This window comes from Calidris pugnax, unplaced genomic scaffold, assembly GCF_001431845.1.
Source record: "Calidris pugnax isolate Ruff unplaced genomic scaffold, ASM143184v1 scaffold198, whole genome shotgun sequence".
NCBI lineage: Eukaryota > Metazoa > Chordata > Aves > Charadriiformes > Scolopacidae > Calidris > Calidris pugnax.
In genome coordinates this window covers 1,428,071-1,448,986 of record NW_015090925.1, presented here as the reverse complement: position 1 = coordinate 1,448,986, position 20,916 = coordinate 1,428,071, and the positions used below count along the sequence as shown (strand labels likewise).

Sequence of the window (20,916 nt, the reverse complement as noted above, 5' to 3'; positions counted from 1 at the left end):
GAGGAGGAGGATGTGGTCTGGCCCCGCCAGGTACCTGAGGAGCCCTTTATCCCGGTCCCTCTACGTGAACGTGATGGGCAGCCGCGGCCAGCCCGCCCCGAGCGCCGGGGAGAACCACCAGGTACAGCCCCGGGGGCAGCCGCTCCTCCCACCCCCCCGCCTCCCTCCCCGGTTCCCGTCTGCCGCCTGCAGGCACGGCGGCCTCCCCCCTCTTCCCCGGCAGCCGGGGTGCTCCGCTGGGGGCAGCGGGGCCTCCTCTGCCGGGGCGCCCCGAGGTACTGGCCGCCGCGGGGAGGTGGACCCTGGTGCGGGCCGAGGGGGGCACGGGGCCGGCAGCGGCAGACAAAGAGAGGGAACGGCTAGGTCTTCCCGAGGAGAAAGTTGACGTGCCCGGAGCCCACTGGGGGCGGGGGCGGGCGGGACGGGCAGCGGCGCGGGTCCCCGGGCCGGTAAGGGCGGGTCGGGGCCTCTCCCGAGGGGTGCGAACGGTTCTCTGAGCCCGTGGGCGAGCACCGCTGAGTGAAGTTCGCAGGTGGTGCGGAATGGGATGGGTTTGCAGCAGCAGAGATGTGTTAATTAATACTGGTGCATCTAGAGGAGAATAAAGCAGTGAGCAGCTGGGAAACTGTGAAGCTGTAGGCCTGGGAACAACAAACTAGAGATGAGTTTGGGATGCGATATGGCTGCATAAAGGGTTCATGCTGTGTTTGGGCAGTAAAGGCACGTGGATCAGTACTTTGTGGAGAAGTTAGGGACTATGGCCCTGCTGTACAGTGATTATGTGGTACGATTGCATTTGGAATATGTTCAGATCTGCACTACGTTTTACCAAAATGCTACTGAAAATCTGACAGGAGTTCAGAAGAGCTAATAAAAACTCTCAGTGCCAAAGGAAAATACTGACTTATTCTAAGTAAAACATAGAGACCCGAGCTGAGAAGACGTAGCATAAATACTTGAGGACAGATGTACAAAGGAAGACCATAATTACGCGTCATAATTCTTCAGGCTGATCCATTACTGGAGTGCTTGGGTGGGCACTGACAACCGGAATCTTTCTGCTGAGTGAATGTATTACTGGAGTTTAATATGGTCTGCTGTTTGGATCATCCAGTACATAAGTGGGATGACAAAGAGAAGCAGAACTTAGATTCACAGAAAGAACTTCCCTCTGGCGAACAAAGAAAATCTGAAAGTCTTTTGTGGTGTTAAAATCTGCGCTAGAAAGACAGGTCAGCCAAGGAAATGTGTTATGGAGATGATTGTGTCATTCACAGGTAGATGTTCTCCAGCGCATACTCTCAATTTCTACTTTATTTGATTTAGATTTTAAACCTAAAATATTGATTATTTAGTAAGTTTAGTAAGATTTACGGTTACTGAGTTTGTGGGTTTACTCATAAGTAAGGATTGCATGTTGAGGCCCCAGGTGCTTTCACCCTCTGCAGTGTTACTGACTTTGTTTTATGTAGTTAGCTAAAATAATGTTTTATTCCACTCACTAATATTAGGCAAAAGTTGTCAATAGTAATAATAATTTTTGTTATAACAAAGGTCTTAATATACCTTTTCAGATTTTTGTGCTGTAGTTTTTCTACTATTGTGCTATAAGAGATTGATACACTTTCTGTCATGAAACTAGTGCCCTGAAAAGGACTTGTCTTATATTGTACATGGAAGAAAACAAAAGCAGTTTCTGTTCTGAGGAAGTGGTTCCAGAATTAAGATGTCTTTTGCCACTCTTGTTATTCGAAATTTGGATTTGGTTTATGCTGTGTTGCTTTTTTCTTTCCTTCTTAGAGTTTGCTATCATTTCTATTATTCACTAGAGTTATACAGGTAGTTGCCAATAACCTCATTGGCAAGATTAACCGTGAAGAAGAAAGTAGAGGAGGTCTGAGAACAGCACCTAATTTCTGGAAACAAGTTTCTCTTCTCATCATCAGTGTTCTTCCAATGGTTATGTCAATATATATCTATATTTAGAAGTCTTAAAGTCAAGAATTGTAGGACTTTTCCGTGGTCAGAATCTGGAACTACAGGGGACAGACAGTTTGGTGCAGAACCGAGGTGTGTGAGCTCAGGTACAGCATACATGTAGTCACACTGCTTATGGAACAAAGCCTGTGTTTCTCAAAGCTTTGGTAGATGGATGTATTTTCTCTTACCTTTCTCTTACACAAGCTATCATTCAGCTAATTGTGATGTTAGTTTAGTTTGTATAGGAGTGCTTGTTACCAGGTAACATGAGGCAAAAGGAATCATTGGCCCATTCTACATTGGGCTTTGCGTTTTACCAATATAGAAGCATAGAACTGCCTTTCAGCTGATACTGATGGCTCCCTCAACGTGGGAACCTGATCCTTTGTTTAGTAGAGATGCTGGGAGGCAGTTTCATAGACATAATTGTTTCAAAAGAATTGCGGACCTGAAGATACATAGTCCAGCAATGCTGTAAGACAGACAAGCTGCTGTTTAAAGTATTGATTGGATTCTTTGTCTCCTTTCCTGGAAAAATACTGGAAATGCACTTGCTGATTTCTTTTCAGAGGATGCCTAGGGAAAAGTTGAGAATGAATTGGAAGATAGAAAACAATGTTATCCCACGTCATACTATTTTATCAGCATGGTGCTGTTCCACAGAGGACCTGTGCTTTCTAGGAAAGTTACTTTGTAGAATTCTTCAAAGTACAGAGTAATGATTAAGACAAAAATTAAAAGCATTATTTCTTGGCAAGTAATTGGTCCTCACTTGATTACAATTTAAGTCTAAGTTAAATTAATCCTTAAGCTTGTTGAAAAGTCTATAGGAAAACCTAAATGTTTATATTTACAGATATTGGTAATAGCCTTTCAAATACTCAGTTTTTTTAACTACTACTCATTTTGTATTGCTGAACTTTGTAATGATCCTTTATCTCTTTCTCTAGTGGTATGTCTGCAACACAGAACAGTTGTCTGAATCCCTTCAGCCTATTTTTGTCCAGAGTTACCTTGACCAAGGAACACAGATCTTCCTAATCAACAGCATTGAGAAATCAGGCTGGCTGTTTATCCAGCTCTACCACTCCTTTGTGTCCTCGATTTTTAGCCTCTTTATGTCTAGAACATCTATCAATGGGTAAGTGAAAAGTCAGTCTTAGGTAAACTAAATACAGTTAGGATTTAGTGTTCAGCCCTACCACTTGATCTGTCAGCTTTTCTTAAATTTGTAGTTTCTCCTTTGCTAGTCTAACAGATCTGAAATGCTCTAACTGTGCTCTTCACACCCAGCCCTCTCAATTGAAGAACACTATTTCCAGTATGGGGGGATGGAGGAGGTAATAGCAATTAATAAGAGATAGTATTTTATAACCATTACTTGTATTAATTTCCTTCAGAATAAGAGAGTGTTCTCTTTGTCTTAGACAATGCCTCTTTCTTCCCTTTGCTTTCTTTCCCGTGCCCCCTTGCCCTTTACCTACTGCCCTATCACTGCTGTGACTGTCCTTGTTGAAGGTGGCTGTATCCAATCAGTTCTGTGTCGCATCTGAAACTCTTTCTAGCAGCATACCCACTGCAAACCTAGGCACATTTCTGAACAGTGCAGAAGTTGGCCGAGTGTTGTGTCTGGTAACACTAATGTGGAACAGAATTCGGTCCTTTCTCTTATTCTGTAAAACTTAATTTTACCTCAGTTTGTGTGTAAACTGTACTTGAACAGGTGTCTTCTGATATGCATGTTTTACTGATGAAAGGTCAGGAAGGCAGGAAAAGAGTAGTTTATAAGACAATATTCTTCAAGTCTTATTTCATCAGTCTCTTCTGTGATTGCAGAGGAGTTTAGCTGTTCATGGGTGCTCTAGTATTTTTTCCAAGAAAGTCTGTGCCTTTTTTTGCTCACAGCCCCCCATTCAGACATATGTTTAACAGGTTATCAGTTTTGACCTTACAAATAATGCATTTTGTTACATTAACCTGATTTCTTCACCTTGCCCACCTCTGCACCTACTACATACTTCTGCACAGTCTGCTATGAGGCTAGTAGCTGTCTACTAAGGCTCATAAAATAATCTTTTTTTAATTTTCTAACCAGATGACTTTACAAGCTTCCCTGTGGTGTTCTTAGTTACTGGTAGATCCATATAAGGGTTCCTTTGGTCTTTTCTTCCTTTCTCTTGCATTTTTTTTCAAAGGCTCCTCAGTCTTTGAATAACACCTCATAGTGCTGTTAGGAATAATAGCCATGAGCCAATTATACAGTGTGGACTGGCACAAGTGTGCTGGAAGGGGGTTCTACTTAAAGTGGCTGTATTCTGTTTAGTTTTATACATTTAATATCCTGCTTTAGTTTCTTCTAGATGACTTTGTATACTCTATCCTTTTGGTTTGTTTGTTTCTTTGGTTTTTAGTACAGTCAATCTTTCCTAGGCCGCCTCTTCGCATTTTTTTATTCTTTGATTCTTTTTATCTTTGTTTACCCTTTTTTCTCCTTGAGTGTAAAAGATTTCTGTTCATTGTCTTTGTTTAATCTGCTATCCAGCATTAGTTTAAAGAATAGTATTTATCTACTTTCAGTCTATTTCTGACCAGTTCTTTTCCCTCTGCTTGTTGTCCTAGCTCTTTCATCTTCTGAATTGTGCTATGACAGCTGAAATCTGTCACTATATAGTCTTCAAACAGTTTCGGGCGGATATGTCATTGACTTAGTCCATAAGGAATCCAACTGTCACCTCATCTCAGTTCCTTAATAAGTTGCCTATTTTCTATTCCACAGCTCTTCATGTTGAATGCAAGATCTGCAGATAGCAGCAAAAGCCATTGTAACATACAATTAAAAAATGTCTTTTGCCACTCCAGCAGCGTTACCCCCATCCTTTCTTTAAATTTGTTCCCTGGCTTCCCTCCTAGTTCCACATCCTATTCCTCATTCATTGTGCATACTCCTGTGTCTGCAGCTATTTTTTTTCCTCTGCTATATCATCTATTTTTTTTTTTAAGGTAGATGGCAGAGATTCAAATCTGCAAATGTGACAGACAAATAAGGCTCAGCCTTTATCTTTCCCTCTCTTTCTCTTCCCTCCTCCTTTCTTTTTTTTTTTTTTTATGCAATCATTTTCTTGAGCTGCACCCCATGAGTTCTTCCTCACCTAATCAAATTCCTCCTGAAGTCTTACCCACTGTAACTGCATGTGGCTTTGTGTTTGATCTCTGACAAGTGCAGGGCGAGTTGAACTCGATTTAAAATTTGTCTGAGCAGTGACCTTGTATGCTATTATGTGTGACTGGTTGCTGCCAAAGCACATTCTAAATTACTTTATTGTCCTTTCTGTTTAAGCTTGTACCAAATTGGTCATTTCTCATTTTTACATTTCAGGCTACTGGGAAGAGGCTCAATGTTTGTGTTTTCCCCAGAACAATTTCAAAGACTGCTTAAAATAAATCCAGAATGGAAATCCCACAGACTTCTTGATTTAGGGGCTGGGGATGGAGAAGTCACTAAAGTCATGAGTCCGCACTTTGAAGAAATCTATGCCACTGAATTGTCTGAAACAATGATATGGCAGCTTCAGAAGAAGAAATACAGGTATTGTACTGAATGATTCCTACATCCTGTCTATCAGACATTACATCAAAGTAATCTATTTGTTATATTTAATGAATATTCAGTCTTTTCAGTGAATTCCTGTATTGTTTGATTGTTCTGGAAAAGGTTAACCTATACAAAAGCAGGAAAACAAACACGTCTGATGTTCCCTGTTACCAGTGCTTTTCTTATGCAGATGTTCCCTGTTATCAGTTAAGACAAAATAGGCAACTACTCTTTTGAAGTCTCTTCTTCATAGCTTGCCTAAATTGCTTTAATCCATGGAGACAGGAAGATGAAATTCAGAATAATAGTATAACTCAACTATAACTCAACAAGTATAACTCAGTATAACTCCAAAATTGCAAGACGAAGACAGGCACTGCAGAGAAAGGAAACCATCCTGGTAATCGCAATATCTCAATGATCTGTGTCTAATCCCACAGTGTAAAGATTCTTTTATACATGCTATACTTAGCTCCTGCTGTTAAAATTGAATAATATTTAGTAACGAAAACCTCAGCACTTTCAGAACTTTGTTCGTGCACTTGTCACAGCTCCTGGAGGTTCTTGTGGGCAGCAGATCCAGTTTTTTTGATTAATGGCTAGTATTTCAGGCACTATATCCCCAGACTTCAACACAAAGAATGAAGGAACTGTGGATTTTGTTTCTTCACCTGTCTTTGAGTGGAAACATAACACCTGCTTTGCGCTCTGGGTTTGCACACTGGTAAATCTGAGTGGATAAAAGGCAGCAAGCTGCTAATCATATTTCAGCTTTCTTGTTTCCTGAGAAGCATTTTCAGTTTTATTCTAGGACAACACTTTTTTTTTTTTTTAATAGCTAGGTTTTTGGTTTTTGTTTCCTTTGTTGCCTGATGATTTTAAGGCAATATAAAGGTTCATATGGCTGGATATATAGCCATGCCCCTTGTTGATTTAGTTTTCTTTTCCAAAAGACCAGAAGGATCATGTTTGCCTCTTCTTGTTGCCTAGGTGGCTGATCTTACCTGCAGTATCAACAATTTATGGGGAATTTTTTTCTTCAGTGGTTCTCTCTGAACTCAGGTTGTGTTTGTTTACCAGACTGTATCTCTCTCCCTTTTTAGGGTGCTGGGTATAAATGAATGGCAAAACATAGGATTTCAGTATGATGTTATCAGCTGTTTGAACTTGCTGGATCGCTGTGATCAGCCACTGACCGTATTAAAAGATATTCGAAGTGTACTGGAGCCAACTAGAGGCAGAGTCATTCTCGCATTAGTTCTGCCATTTCACCCATATGTGGAAAATGGTAAGTACACAGATTAGTACCTATTTACGTAGTTAAAAAAAACGTTTGTCGGTTATAGTATCCCAAATTAAATGTTTAATAAATAATTGGCATGCTTCTATTTGGTTTTTACAAATAACTTGTATGGTGCATGTTCAGAAGTATGAAATTGTAGGTAAACAGGCCACATGATGTAAGCTGTTTACTTAATTCTCCAACATATGTTGTTGGCACCACCAAAAAGCTCAAATATTGAGGTCACATATCCTGTTCTGCAGGTTGCCACATTTGAGCTGTATTGGACCAACATGGGAAAACTCATCTCTGATTAGGGCCCTTTGCTGCTGTTGTATAGGTCACGCTGTTGTCTCTAGTGACCGTTGCGCAAAGCCATCAGAATTGTCTGTAATGCTGAACAGAGCAGTTCAGGTCACCCTGTTTCAAGAGTTCCAGATGAACCGCACCTCAAAATCACAGGGAGGTAATATTTACTTTCCAACATGAACTCTCAAAGTAAAATACAGACCCCTACTAATACAAAGCATCAACCGCTATTTATATTGTGTAACTGGAACAAAAAAGTACAATTCAATGCCAAAACTCCATTATTTCCCCTAGCTGCATTTTTAAAGAAATACATGAGAGATTTTCAAATCAATCTGTCCGTAAGACTTAACTTCAAAAAAAAGACTAGACTAGAAACTTTACAGGTCTGTGATTGTGGATTCAGGTTGAGGCACCCTAAAGGTGGTTTGAATTTCATCAGTCATCATTTGGACACTGGCTCTCCTTGAGTATTAAGACTTGTCTGTGGAAAGGCATGTATGCCCCAAAAATGCACAACTAATAACCTTAACATTCTGGCAATCGCAAATGCATCAAACTGAATCTGCTTTGCTCTTTTTAGAGGCCAGTGGTATTTTGGTGGGAGAAGGGGTAAAAAAACGTTTTAAGTATAAAAATTAATGCCATCAGATGAAGAATTGCTTAAAATACAGTATTTGAGCATATAATTTTGTAACTATTCTGAAAAGTAGTGTGTCTTAAATGAGCTGAGGGGTTGACTTATGCATCTGTACAGTATTTCAAGCATATTTGGTTCAACTTATTGTTCCTATAATGTGGAACAATATGGCTTCCTCTTTTAAAAATTCTTTAAAATTCTGAATAATAGCAACGTCTCTCTAGTCTTTCACTGGTGTATTAGAAGCAGAAATTGAGAAATTTGGGTGGCTTTTTTGTTTGTGTGCCTTCAAAACTATGTGTCATTGTGTTATGCAATCATTACTGCACCTAGCATCTACTTTTGTGCGTTTTGTTGGTAACCACATGACAACCACATGCAACTTCTTGGCTCAACAGGAGGTAGATAGATTAAGGAGGAAACTACTTTAAGTCCACTTATTCCCTATCATTACTCTCCTACAGTGTATTGGAGGGAGAATAAAGTGTTAAATTTATAAATCCCAAGGGACTGGAAACCTGTTCTGTCATTGTTGAGCTTGGTCATTCCTACTTGTTGAAAGTTGAAAGCTGTTGTAAGATGCCTTGTAGACCAAAGTGATACTTTTGTTTGTGGTGGTGACTTGTAGCAGATTAATCACTTTGCTTAAGGCAGTTTTGTTTCCTTAATTCATTCTGAAACTTATTAACATATTCAGTCTGTTTACCACTATCATGGATATGGACCCATTTAAACTTCTTTAGACAGTGCAAGTCGGCACACCAACAGTTACTGTCACTGCTTTCCCATTTAAGATCTACTTAACTACTAGTCTAAAGAAATAGGCAATAAACTGCCAGACTGTCTTCGTGATGTACAAATGATTATAGAATTTCCTTATTTTCATTCAGCTGTTCTACAAGATGATGCATTTTAAAAAGTGTTAGATCGCACATATGCTTTATATTTAACAAAAACCATATACTTGGAACATTCAAAGAGGAGGGCATTTAATGGCTCAAGTAACTTCTTGTAGCAGCTAATTATAAACAGTGTGGACTTGCGTGGAGAAACTTGAATTTTAGAGGGGGGAGCAAATGGGGAAGAGATGAGGCAGGTAAGGTGTTTGATCAGTGTGTATAGATTAGTTTTTAGACATGGATAAATTATTTGAATGAAAATGAGATATTTGGGTTATTACACATAATGTAATGGGAGATTAATTATGGAAACTTGCTTTAAGAGAACAAAGCAAGGTGGAGGAGGAAGTAAAATATGTTTCTGTGCTTACTGTTTCTGGAATTACAGTGACACCTAGAGTCCAAAGTATCTTAATCATAAATTCTTTCTGGGGCTTTTCAGAGTTTTATTTTCAGCATGCAGAACAACAAATAATGCACTTGTTGCTCATGTCTAAATTTGGCAAGTACGCCGGATAAATCATAAGGTATTAGCCTAGTCCCATAAGACCATGTATTATTATAACTTCATATTTTTAATAGGTGTCCCATTGGGTCATATAAAAATCCTTCGTATTTCTTAACATAAACATTGTATTTGTATAAAGGCATTATTAGATATCATACAACTAGACTGCTTTAAATTTCTCTAAAGTAAAAATTTCAGTGACACCGTACTTCAGAAATAGTAAACACTAGCAGCCTGGGATTGTGAAATTTTTCTTGGACACCTTCATGTCCTTGTGATGGATTGATGGGTAAGAAGACAAAGGTGTGTTTTTCATCTTCCTGAAATACTTGGTACTAAGTTGAGCTGGAAACACAGTACTGTGCCAGAGGGACCTGTGCTTTTTCTCGGTTGTCAGTTCTCATCTGACTGAAGTGAGAAATGCCATTTCATTTGCTAAACAAACCCTTGCTTTATTTCAATGATGATAAAAGATGCAGCTCTTCTTCAGTAGGGAGAATGCGTGATACCAACAGATCTCTTGTAAAAATGCTGCTTTTGTAGATTGGCTAGATAATAACTGCTAAAACCGGAGGTGGTATTTTTATTTTTTTTAATAAAAAAAAATTTATACTACCTTGACTAGGTAGTATACTTCTGTGTTCATGCTTCTATCTGTCTTGAGCAGGCATGATAAGACAAAACTTGGTGGTCCAGGTAATCCTGACTTTGGATAGTAGGACTGGGGGTTGTCTGTTTAGCACGTGAATTTTAATATTGCAGGAGCAACTTTCTCATTATGACCACTACTTCCCTTTCCTAAATAGGCTGGGAAGAAGCTCCCATTCTAAATGAGCTTTACCACGATAGTACATCTATTTATATTGTCTAGTTCTTCTGTTTGCTTGTCTACAGAACACGTAGGGTTTGCTCTGTTTAAGCTGTTGTTAAGACTCTGTAATTGTTGATCTGTGTATCTGTTACATCAATAACTATTACATTAACGTGACTAAAACCAGAATTTCACCTATTAAATAAGTTTATTTTCTGTTGCTCTCAATTATCATACGTCTTTCACAAATGCTCAATTCATGTAAAAGGAACACATGTAAATTTATGTAAAAAGGCAAAAAAATATAGAAGTAAATCTAAACTGAAAAAGGAAACTTTTATGAAGCATTAGCAGTTATCTTATGAAAGATTAAGTATTTTCCTACAGTTCTTGCAGAATGGAAAATGGGAATAGTATATAACATAGATGTAATGTGCAGTACACTTGGTTTTGGTGATCTGTTTGGGAAATACTCTTGAGGAACACTGCCCTGCAAGGCTTTCTCCTATGTTTTTAAAGCAAAGGAAGTGTGTGAATAAGCTTAACTTCTTCATCTGCCTCTTTGCTTCCATCAGAAATACTGAACAAATCTGAACTGCCTCACATGCTCATCTGTTCTGATAAACAGTGTCATCTTCCAGATCATCCTAGGAGAAAAACAGAGAAGTATTTTGTTACTGATGTGAATTTTTTCTTAAATAAAGGCAGAATTTCATTTTTGAGGCAAACTCCATCTCTTTACTGTTTCAGTAAACTTCTTTCTCCCCACTTAGCCAGTTGCTTTTGTCCATGTGGCATCTATGCAATACAAAACCTATTTCTTTTAATTTTGGCTTTTCCTAATCTCCAGGGAGCACAGAGGCAGTAAAACATATCCCTTATTTTCACTGTGTTCATATTTGATGTTCAAACCAGGGACCAGGTGATGTCAGCAGGGACTTGAAGTCTTTAAAGGGGTTATGACAGAGGAAAACAATTGGACCTGTATGGAAATAAATGGAGTAAAATGTACAGAGGAAAAACATTTTACTTTGTTCTATGTTTCTTTTGGTTTCTCCTTGCATCTCTGAAGTGGTGTGGTCCATTCTTAGAATAGGAAAGAATTTACACTGTTTCTGAGAAGTAACATTTTTGAAGCAGGATTTTGAAGCCATTTTCTTTGCTTGCAAATACATGTGACTTCTAAGGTAATTTTTTTTGTAACTTACATGCAAAACTATTGTTATATGGTCATATATGACTTATTGGCCTGAATTTGGAATGATGAAATAATTTTCATGGCTTTACCCAGTGATGTTGGATACTTAGTTTGGGCTCTGTAAATTGAAGAAGGGAGAAATATCTGTAAGAATGTTGTAGAGTTTTTATGAAGATTTTATGTAAAATTTTATGGGTTTTATGTAGATTTGTTATATTTCTGTCACCTAGCTGCCCTGGGCTAAGGGAGCAAGAGGAAGCTACAATAGAAGTATCGTTCAAAAATGAACTCTTAATAGCTCTATGCATTTTACCAAACAGTCTAGAATCACTTGTTTAGTCCTCTTCTTGGGAAAATACAAATATATGGAAGCTTCATTTTTAAATGTACCTACATACATTTTATAGGTATATACTATCATATATGTAATTGCATATGTATAGTAACCTAGAATGCTTTATAACGTCTTTGACTGTTGTGCAGAATACTTTTTTTAGACCTTTATCAACTTTAAAAGCGCCAAGTGCCATGTCCTGCACATGGGTCAGGGCAATCCCAAGCACAAATACAGGTTGAGTGGACAATGGATGGAGAGCAGCCCTGAGGAGAAGGACTTGAGCGTGTGGGGGGGAGAAAAGCTGGCCATGAGCTGGCAATGTCCGCTGGCAGCCCAGAAAGCCCCCACACCCTGAGCTGCATCCCCAGCAGCGTGGCCAGCAGGGCAAGGGGGGTGATTCTGCCCCTCTGCTCCGCTCTGGGGAGACACCCCCCAGTGCTGCCCAACATGAGAAGGACACGGACCTGTTGGAGGAAGTCCAGAGGAGGCCACAAAGGTGCTGGGAGGGCTGGAGCCCCTCTGCTGTGAGGACAGGCTGAGAGAGATGGTGGGGGTTCAGCCTGGAGAAGAGAAGGCTCTGGGGAGACCTTAGAGCCCCTTCCAGTCCCTAACGGGGCTCCAGGAAAGCTGGGGAGGGACTCCTGATCAGGGAGGGGAGGCACAGGACGAGGGGGAAGGGTTTGACACTGAAAGAGGGGGGATTGAGGTGAGATCTGGGGAAGCTTTTTTTAGACCTTTATCAACTTTAAAAGCGCCAAGTGCCATGTCCTGCACATGGGTCAGGGCAATCCCAAGCACAAATACAGGTTGAGTGGACAATGGATGGAGAGCAGCCCTGAGGAGAAGGACTTGAGCGTGTGGGGGGGAGAAAAGCTGGCCATGAGCTGGCAATGTCCGCTGGCAGCCCAGAAAGCCCCCACACCCTGAGCTGCATCCCCAGCAGCGTGGCCAGCAGGGCAAGGGGGGTGATTCTGCCCCTCTGCTCCGCTCTGGGGAGACACCCCCCAGTGCTGCCCAACATGAGAAGGACACGGACCTGTTGGAGGAAGTCCAGAGGAGGCCACAAAGGTGCTGGGAGGGCTGGAGCCCCTCTGCTGTGAGGACAGGCTGAGAGAGATGGTGGGGGTTCAGCCTGGAGAAGAGAAGGCTCTGGGGAGACCTTAGAGCCCCTTCCAGTCCCTAACGGGGCTCCAGGAAAGCTGGGGAGGGACTCCTGATCAGGGAGGGGAGGCACAGGACGAGGGGGAAGGGTTTGACACTGAAAGAGGGGGGATTGAGGTGAGATCTGGGGAAGAACTTGTTTGCTGTGAGGGTGGTGAGACCCTGGCCAGATTGCCCAGAGAAGCTGTGGCTGCCCCATCCCTGGAGGGGTTCAAGACCAGGTTGGATGGGGCTTGGAGCAACCTGGTCTGGTGGGAGGTATCCCTGCCCAGGGTGGGGGGAGTATGACTAAATAATCTTTAAAGATCCCTTCCAACACAAACCATTTTATAAAAAAGGAAACCAGAGGAAATAGAAATTATATACTCTTAAAACTGTCAGTTGCTCTTTTTCCCCCGTGAATTTCAGTATTGGCTTATAGATACTTACGGGCTGTTGGCAATGTTCAGCGTACCTCTGCTTTTGAAGTTCTTGGGCAATTGCTTGAAAAATTTTTCGTCCGCTACTGATTTTCTGCAAATTATTTAAAATATTTTAGGTCAATCCTACATTTGAAGTGGAGGGAAACATCTTTTTCTACCTTTTATCATTTTGATTTTTTCCCTGTATATGTCTTTGGGAATGTTGCTAAATAGCATATGGCAGGCAGAAGGGTTCTAAATTACATTAATATTACATCTCTTAACATATACACCTTTAATAGATATTTAAATGTATCGCTTCTGATTTTTATTCAAGGATACATGGTGACAGAGGTTCTTAATAGAGCTGTTTTAAATACATGAGGGCTTACCTGAATGCACCATTTAAGCAAAAAAAAAAAAGAATTATTAGCAAAACTTGTTATTTTCAGAAGAAGTTTGAACAAAACTTACTTAAGCTAAAGGAAGTTGTGTATTAGAGATGGCCTTTACGTAGATTGCCTTTATCCTGTATCCAATTAGTTAAAAATAAATTGATTAATAATTTAGTTAAAATTAGTTAAATGCAAAATCATTAACTAGTTTTGTACAAATCTGAAGTGATGCCTCAATAGCTCTGAATGTCTCTTCATCAGTCATCAATTAATCACAGAATTGGTGCCCAATATACTTAAAGACATAAAACCCACCCCCTCTGAATCACAGACAAAGCAAGCAAAGTGGTAACATACACAGTTGTCTGTTCTCTGGTCTTCATTCCCACTCTTCTTTAGCAGCTTTGGTTTTAACTGGAGAGGGATGATAAAATAAAAACTGATTAAAACATAAGATGAGAAGCCAACTGCTAAGGTAGCAGAATAGTTAAACGCGTTGCCCTTTTACAGCATCAAACAGTGTGTAGATAAATCATTAGATTAGCTTATACCATTGAAAAATCAGGGAAGTTTTCAAGTGTCAAAGGTCTTTTTCAGTTTCTGGTAGTAGATATTACAAGTATTTTTGCTTTGAGGACAGTGGGACCTGTCTGAAGTGCTACCCAGTTCTCAAAAATAAACCAATGGCATCTCGGACATCAGTTTTTTCCCTTGAGGAAGGCTTGATTCATTTTTCCCACTATACTGCTTCGCCTAGTTTGAAGAAAAGCAAAAATCAAAAATACTGTCCTGTCTTTATGCTTAGACACTGATCACTACAGCGAAGAACCTTTTTACCATACCATACCATACCACTTAGGACTGTGAAGTCCTCATTCTCACATCAAAGTCTCCTTATATGTAAAGATTCCAGTTGTAGCTTTGGGTGTGTTTGGTTTTTTTTAACTAAACACAATTTTTCCTATAAGCATAGAACTTCTTCCATGTCGCTGATATTTTTAAATTTTACCAAGGTCCTTATTCCGTATATGTATGATGTATGAACATAATTTCATTACAGAAGTGAACTCAGTTTGCAGCTGCAGCTCATTAATACTTTAACAGAAAATTTAAATTATTTTGCTTTTGCTGGAAACTAATCCAGAGAGTTGATGACTTATGATGGTGACTTCTAGTTCTGCTTTTTGAGTGTGCCTTGACAGGTAACGTGCAACTTGCTGATAATTACTCTCAGGATAATTTTAACTTTAGAATACCTTTTCTTTTAGACACTTTACTGAAAAAAGATAATGTGGTCACTGTTGGGAGTACAGGTATGCGCCACGCAAGTTTGCAGATGCGTGCAGCGTGTGATCTTCAACTACCTCTTTTAAACTTAATCATAAAAGTTGTAGAATCTAGGAATGTCTTATGGAGATGTTAAAACTGCTTAGATTTACAAAATAAACAAAATCAGAAGAATTACTTTGAGCCTACCTTGTAGAGTACAAAGAGTGTGAATACAGTCGTACTGTACAGAAACAGTAAGGATGAGGCTATGATCATGATGACTTTTCCATTGCTGTGCTGCTGCTCTGCTCCTTGATTAAAAGTGAGTGTTAGAGTAAAGGACAGTTCTTCAGATTCACAAAATTTTCTTAGGATTCTGCATGTCACCCCCCTTCCTCTTGAGGAATTGAAAAACCCACCAGTTTTTTCTGGTTCATTTTTAATCTGAATTCCTTAGTGACATCACTTTTGTTTCTGTGAACGTTTGCAAGGGCAGTGGAGACTTGTTGGTTTTGATTATGAACCCTTCCTTGAGGAGTAGACAGAGAATAGAATCCAGTTTTCTGCTCTTGTGAAGGAATATCTGAATAAAGCTTACAGACCTTTGTTCAGAAGTGCTATTAGATAGAGGAAGGAAGGAAGGAAGATAGGGAAAGTAATCATCCAACTAGTTGGTTGTTTGGATTTTTTTTTTTTCTATTTTAGGCATGTAAAACTGAAATGTAGTTAATGAAGTCTGATCACTTCCTTAACTAGAAGGCAAATGATACAAAGGTTCAGAGCCAAAACATTTTGCGCAGGCTGGCCCAGTGAATCCCCGGTTCTGGGACCCTCTACTTTGGCACCTATTTCCAGTAAATGTCAGTTTCTCTACTTCTCATTTTTCTGTTGATACTTCCTTTCTGATAGACATTGAAGTCTTTATGTAAGAGGATGTAGAGTATTGTTAGATAACACAGAATACAAAAACTTCTTTCTTTTGTAAATTTCTAGAGTCATTTGCCTTATATGACAGAACATTCTAATTAGCAAACAAGATTAAGATGCTTATTTGTAGAATCCTTCCATGGTTTTACTATAAATATTTTAATGTAGTCGTAGTCCTCCTAACAGTTTTGTTGGTATTTCCACCTTAAATGCCATTCTGGAAAGTGGAAGAAAAGGGAGTATTTAGGAAAGATAATTCATTTCTTTTAAGATGCTTCATTAAGAAGGATCTATCAACTGACCTGTTTTCATTAGTACTGTTCCATCTCCTGCTTGTTTAGAATGGGGTGAACTTGAATCTGAAAATGCTATTCCACAGATATAAACAGCATTGTCGTCTACAGTCAGATCATTAATCTGAAGTGAAATGTTATTTCCTGGTGAGAAATGTACTTGGTATTTCTGATGATCTGTGCATCCAGGAGTACACAAATCCTCGTGTTTGTTAGTTAAAAAACGAAACCATAGCACTTCAGGTGGGGACGAGGAGCATCCAGAGGCAGAGAAAGCACATGTTAGGAACACAGTGTGCATGGAGTAGTTGGCTTCCTGAAATCTGGGTTGTGTTACAGTCACATGACAGGATTCTGCAGCACCTGTTGAGAATAAACAGCTCGTAGTGTGAGGGACAGGGAAAAAGCAAGGCATGATATAAAAAGAAAATTAACCTTCTGGTTCATTGGAGGAAAAGAGGAAAACCAACTGCATTTTGAACTTGACATTTTTAAGGTTCTTTCCAGCAAACTGTCGATAATTCCTACAGCTTGTCCATTTAGCAGTTTTACCTATGTGGTAATCTGCTTAATTTAGTTTTTTCTGAAAAAGTATAGAGAAGATTCATACATCTAAAATAATGTGAATGTCTCCTTCAGTGGTGGAGAAGACCAAAAGAATACTTTTTGTAGTTTTCTGCCTCGGATTAGTCCTGAGTGTTTGGGAATGTTGTGTGACATAACTCCACATGCTCAGAGGAGTAGTTCTGCAAGCGTTTCTCTCCTCAGCTGTTCCTGATCTGCGAGTCAAGTCAGACAGCCCGACGGCAGGCAGTGGAGGTGCTGTAAATGGAGACGTTTGTAACAGCCATTTCCTAACATTGGTTAGGATTCATAGTAGTTCCTAAACATTCTTCCACTTCATCACATGTATTGACTCTGGGTGTCTAAGGATAATAATATTGCTTGTTAGTTCTGATATTTAAAAACGTGTGTAGAGAAAACAGGAAGGATAATCAGAGAAGAGAACTCTAATTAAGGAACTGAAATCTAAGGTTTAGTATGACTAGTCTGGGAGGGTTTTTTTAAGTCCTTATTGAAATTCATAATTTAAATACTGGTCTAGTATATTTAATTATATTCAAATGAATTGCTTCCATTTAAACAATGGAATTGAGGTTATTGCAGTGAAAATGAAGGTAGAAACTTAACAGCATCCTTTTCTGCTTCCTAGAAAATAACAAATTATAAGAAAAATACACTGAAGTCTCTTAATCTACTGCTGATACACAATTTATAAGCTTGTCCACTGGGGACAATCAGCACTGACCCTTCGTCATTTTTCTCACTGAGTGTTTTATGGACCAAATCCAAGCAGATTCAGTGTCTGACTTCTACAGGGATAAAGTGAAACTCTGCTTCTGGGTCAGATCAACATCAGAGCCATTCCACAGCAGCTGCAGCAATCTGAAGATTGTGGTAATCTTAAATTGTCACAGTCCTCACCACCGGCTGTGGTGAGAAGCAGTAGCTGGTGCTTCCACAGCTGATCCCATATCTTTTCCCCTCACCCCAGGGCTCTGGGTGGTCTTGCAGAGGAGGGCTTCATGGCTCCAGTTTGTGTAGGAACTGGCTGCCGAACTTCCCAAACCCTCCTCCCAAATAGCACAGCCACACTGAAGCCACGCTGCTGCTGCAGGACCCTTCTTTGCAGGGATGTGCGGTAGAATTTGACCCTGAAATGCTCCTGTAATCTATGATTTCTGACTTTCAGAAGAAAAAGCATTTGTTAACAGTTGATTAATTTGGAAGCTGCATGAAGATAGCAGAAATTAGCTTGATTCTCAGCAAAACTTCTTACTGCCCTTATTTTGTAGCTATGTTGCAAATCATAACCACAACTTTTTCAGTCTTGTTTAACTGCTATTACATAGGAAAATACAAGAAGCTTAAACAAAAGTCTTACCAGCACCATACAGAATCCAGTCAAATGCCAGCATCAGGAAGTTTTTTAATTTGTTGAAAGATGCCATTTCTTGTATCTCTTTGGAAATGATTCTGCTTGAAGGAAGAGGAACTTAGGAAATCTTTGGAGTTGCAGAACGCTCTGAATCACAAGATTTAAAACTTCCTGTTTAGAAGGGTGTTTACAACTGCATTTAGCAAACTGTTTAAAGGTACAGAGCAAACCAGAAAACACTTGTTATTTCTGGATGACGTTACTGGAAAAATGGGTGGAGGGTTTTAAATTTTGAACTTCTGAGAGTTGTGCCTATAACCTTCAGATTATTTTATCAGCTATAACAAATGACAATGGGTTTTCCAATGTGATACAAGTGTTCGGCTTCTTAATTTTTTATGACTGTAAGCAGTCTTTACTGTATCAGCTAGTAGGTGGCCACTGGAGGACCAAAGGTTCTGTAGCCATCCATGCAAATGTGGCGGTTTGCTGATGGAAGCTTCACAGCAAAGCATAATTTTCAACTTGCTGGCTCGATATACTATAATTACCTGACGCCATCTTTGGCCAGACTGTGAGCATAAAGAAAGAATTTTATAATGCTGGAAAAGCATTAAATTGCCTGTCTGTCTTTGTCTGCTGAACACCAGCCTCGCTAATTGACATTACTTTTCAGCCAGGCTCAGGACTGCCAGTTAAAAATGTCACAAAAGAGAGCTCCTTCTGAACAATAGGCAAAACCTTTAACTGATGCTTCCAACAGCTCTACAAATGGCTTGTCAACCTCTTGTTTGGAGTGGAATGGAACCTGATCTTTGTAGTATGCTTTCTGTAAGAAAATGCAAAACATAAAGTTTCTTTGTAATTTAATTTGTAAATTTATTTGTAATTTAAACAAAACTGTTTTGTTTTCTCAGTAGGTGGCAAGTGGGAAAAGCCCTCAGAAGTTTTGGAAATCAAAGGGCACACTTGGGAAGAACAGGTGAATAGCCTGCCAGAAGTGTTCAGTAAAGCTGGTTTTGCCATAGAGGCTTTCACCAGACTGCCGTACTTATGTGAAGGTGATATGTATAATGACTACTATGTACTAGACGACGCTGTCTTCGTCCTCAAGCCTGTGTAAGCGTGTATGAAGTAAATCTCCAGAATCTATCCCAAGAAGCAGCCTCTGCAAGAGAGGTTTGATTTACGGTTACTTAAAGGGAGGGAATTCGGGGACTGCCATGCTAAATAAATACCATGTAAGAAATTTAAAGGCCAAAATACTAATGTATTTCTTTGTAGTGTGATTAGGAAAAAAAAAAAGGTGTTTTTTTAAACAGACTCTTGAGTTGATAATTTCTTTTTTTACCAACTCTAAAACCAACAGTACATTCTGCAATCCAGCAGTAATGGGGGATATTTTTTTATACTTACCTGCAACAGGGATCAGATTCAAACAAAAGCAATAGTCCTAATAATGATGAAACTGATAAAATGTGAACAGTTCTTAAAGAAATGAAGCAAAATCTGGCAATAAAGTTATCCACTCAGTTCAGGCCTTGTTGAATATAAACTGTTGAAATGGATATTCTTCCATGCTAAGTTAACTTCTCTCTTGCTGTCATTCTTCACATGTTTTTAATCATGCTAATAAACTTTTTTTGAGATGACTTTTTGCATTAATTTTTGTGTTCGCATTTGTAACCATAGCCACACTGGCCTGCAGCAACTGCTCTTTGTGTTGGGACTCAAACTCTCAGTAACAGCACAACCTTGTGTTTGGTTTGAACAGCATTTAACTATTGTTTAAAGGCATAACAGTCCGCAAAAAATGTATCACTTCTGATTGGGTTTCTATCATGTTCCTCTCAAAGTTCATAAATCCTTACTGCTTTTGCATAGGCCATTTTCCAGCGACAGGGTTTATGGTAAAACTCGCCAGAACTTTGCACTTTAAACTGATGGCCTTAGTAACAAACTTTAAAAGCAAATTGTTCCCAAAAGTTTTCAGCTTAAAAGACATGCAGGCAGTTCCTTGCAAATTCTGTGAGTCAAACTGCCTCTGGGGGTCAGGCTACAGGGACCTGATTTTGAAGGTTTTGCTAGCTTGGTACGTTTTCCTTTCTGTGGGAGTACTAAGCAAATGCTATTTATTTTAACATATTTTATTCTAAAAACTCTGTTTAAAATTGATAGTTTCTGGCAGTTGGGATGTAATCTTCCTTTAAAACAACAAGCAGCATGTGCTGGCAGCAGTGTTGTATGTTGCTTGGGATGTAAGTGTTGTGAGAGAGCAGAGACCTCAGCTTGTATATCAGCTGGTAAGTAAAGTAAGAACTGACTTACTTTTGCTTTTGAAGTCTAAAAAAGTTGTGCATTGTGGTTTTTGTTTGGGTTTTTTTTGACAATTGGTGATCTTATGCCAGGTAGGATGTTTCAGTGTGTCTTTTTAGGTTTATCTTGGACTTTCTTTGTCTGATGGCTAGTGATTTCTCTTTCTAATGTAGTCACCTTTTATTCTTTGTCATCTTGTCGAATGGTAAGTATTCCATAGTATGGGGCGAGGGCTTTGACTGGTGGGTTTTTCAACAGTAACTCAGGTTCAGTATTATTCTTGTTTCAGCATGTGCTGTTGAATTTTGGCACAGAGTACAATCCAGTTCGTGAGTTGGAAACATGTAAGCTGTGGAGTGCAAGCTATGTAAGCTTGGGAGCGAATCCATTCATTTTGGTTTGTTACCTTCATTTGTGCTCATCTAGAAGTGGGAAAATATGTTCCTTAATGTGTAATGAATTTAGCTTCCTATAGCAGATAATATATTAAGACAAACTTCTTCAAAGGTACTTAAATGTTTTAATCCCATGGGCTAAAAATCACACAAAAGACTATGCATTTCACATCTCGTATCTTTTAGTCCTGTCACTTGGAACTTTGGTTTGTAATAGCTTTGAGAAATTTGGGGACAGAAGGTACAAGCTAAATAACAGTGGGG

At 39.4% G+C, this 20,916-nt stretch overlaps 2 protein-coding genes across 4 annotated transcripts; one reads left to right on the top strand and one right to left on the bottom strand.

The window, feature by feature from the left end:
- The first annotated feature begins 6 nt into the window (after positions 1-6).
- On the top strand, positions 7-19,593 carry METTL9 (methyltransferase like 9). The gene is made up of 5 exons (XM_014951436.1): positions 7-121; positions 2,931-3,121; positions 5,357-5,566; positions 6,676-6,860; positions 18,859-19,593. Exons 1-5 carry the CDS (start codon positions 11-13, stop codon positions 19,062-19,064), a joined length of 903 nt encoding a protein of 300 aa, XP_014806922.1. The 5' UTR covers positions 7-10; the 3' UTR covers positions 19,065-19,593.
- Positions 9,857-18,620, bottom strand: IGSF6 (immunoglobulin superfamily member 6). Of its 3 annotated transcripts, none has more exons than XM_014951437.1 (6): positions 17,948-18,617; positions 16,012-16,365; positions 14,990-15,093; positions 13,871-13,927; positions 13,172-13,230; positions 9,857-10,668 (listed from the first exon to the last, which is right to left on the bottom strand). In XM_014951437.1, exons 1-6 carry the CDS (start codon positions 18,012-18,014, stop codon positions 10,593-10,595), a joined length of 717 nt encoding a protein of 238 aa, XP_014806923.1. In that variant the 5' UTR covers positions 18,015-18,617; the 3' UTR covers positions 9,857-10,592. The 3 variants fall into 3 exon arrangements, with proteins under 3 accessions (XP_014806923.1, XP_014806925.1, XP_014806926.1); XM_014951439.1 differs by having other exon boundaries at positions 13,147-13,230; positions 17,948-18,613; XM_014951440.1 differs by lacking the exon at positions 16,012-16,365 and having other exon boundaries at positions 17,948-18,620.
- Positions 19,594-20,916: the final 1,323 nt, after the last annotated feature.

What these genes read in the sequence shown, in the direction of transcription:
- METTL9 (XM_014951436.1), top strand. Translation starts at nt 11, where the DNA reads ATGTGGTCTGGCCCCGCCAGGTACCTGAGGAGCCCTTTATCCCGGTCC. An exon ending in GCGCCGGGGAGAACCACCAG is followed by an intron (nt 122 to 2,930) that starts GTACAGCCCCGG and finishes CTCTTTCTCTAG; the next exon opens with TGGTATGTCTGCAACACAGA. An exon ending in CTTCAGAAGAAGAAATACAG is followed by an intron (nt 5,567 to 6,675) that starts GTATTGTACTGA and finishes CTCCCTTTTTAG; the next exon opens with GGTGCTGGGTATAAATGAAT.
- IGSF6 (XM_014951437.1), bottom strand. Translation starts at nt 18,014, where the DNA reads ATGGCATCTTTCAACAAATTAAAAAACTTCCTGATGCTGGCATTTGAC. An exon ending in AACAGTACTAATGAAAACAG is followed by an intron (nt 15,094 to 16,011) that starts GTCAGTTGATAG and finishes CTTTTAATCAAG; the next exon opens with GAGCAGAGCAGCAGCACAGC. An exon ending in CAAGAACTTCAAAAGCAGAG is followed by an intron (nt 10,669 to 13,171) that starts GTACGCTGAACA and finishes TTTTTCTCCTAG; the next exon opens with GATGATCTGGAAGATGACAC.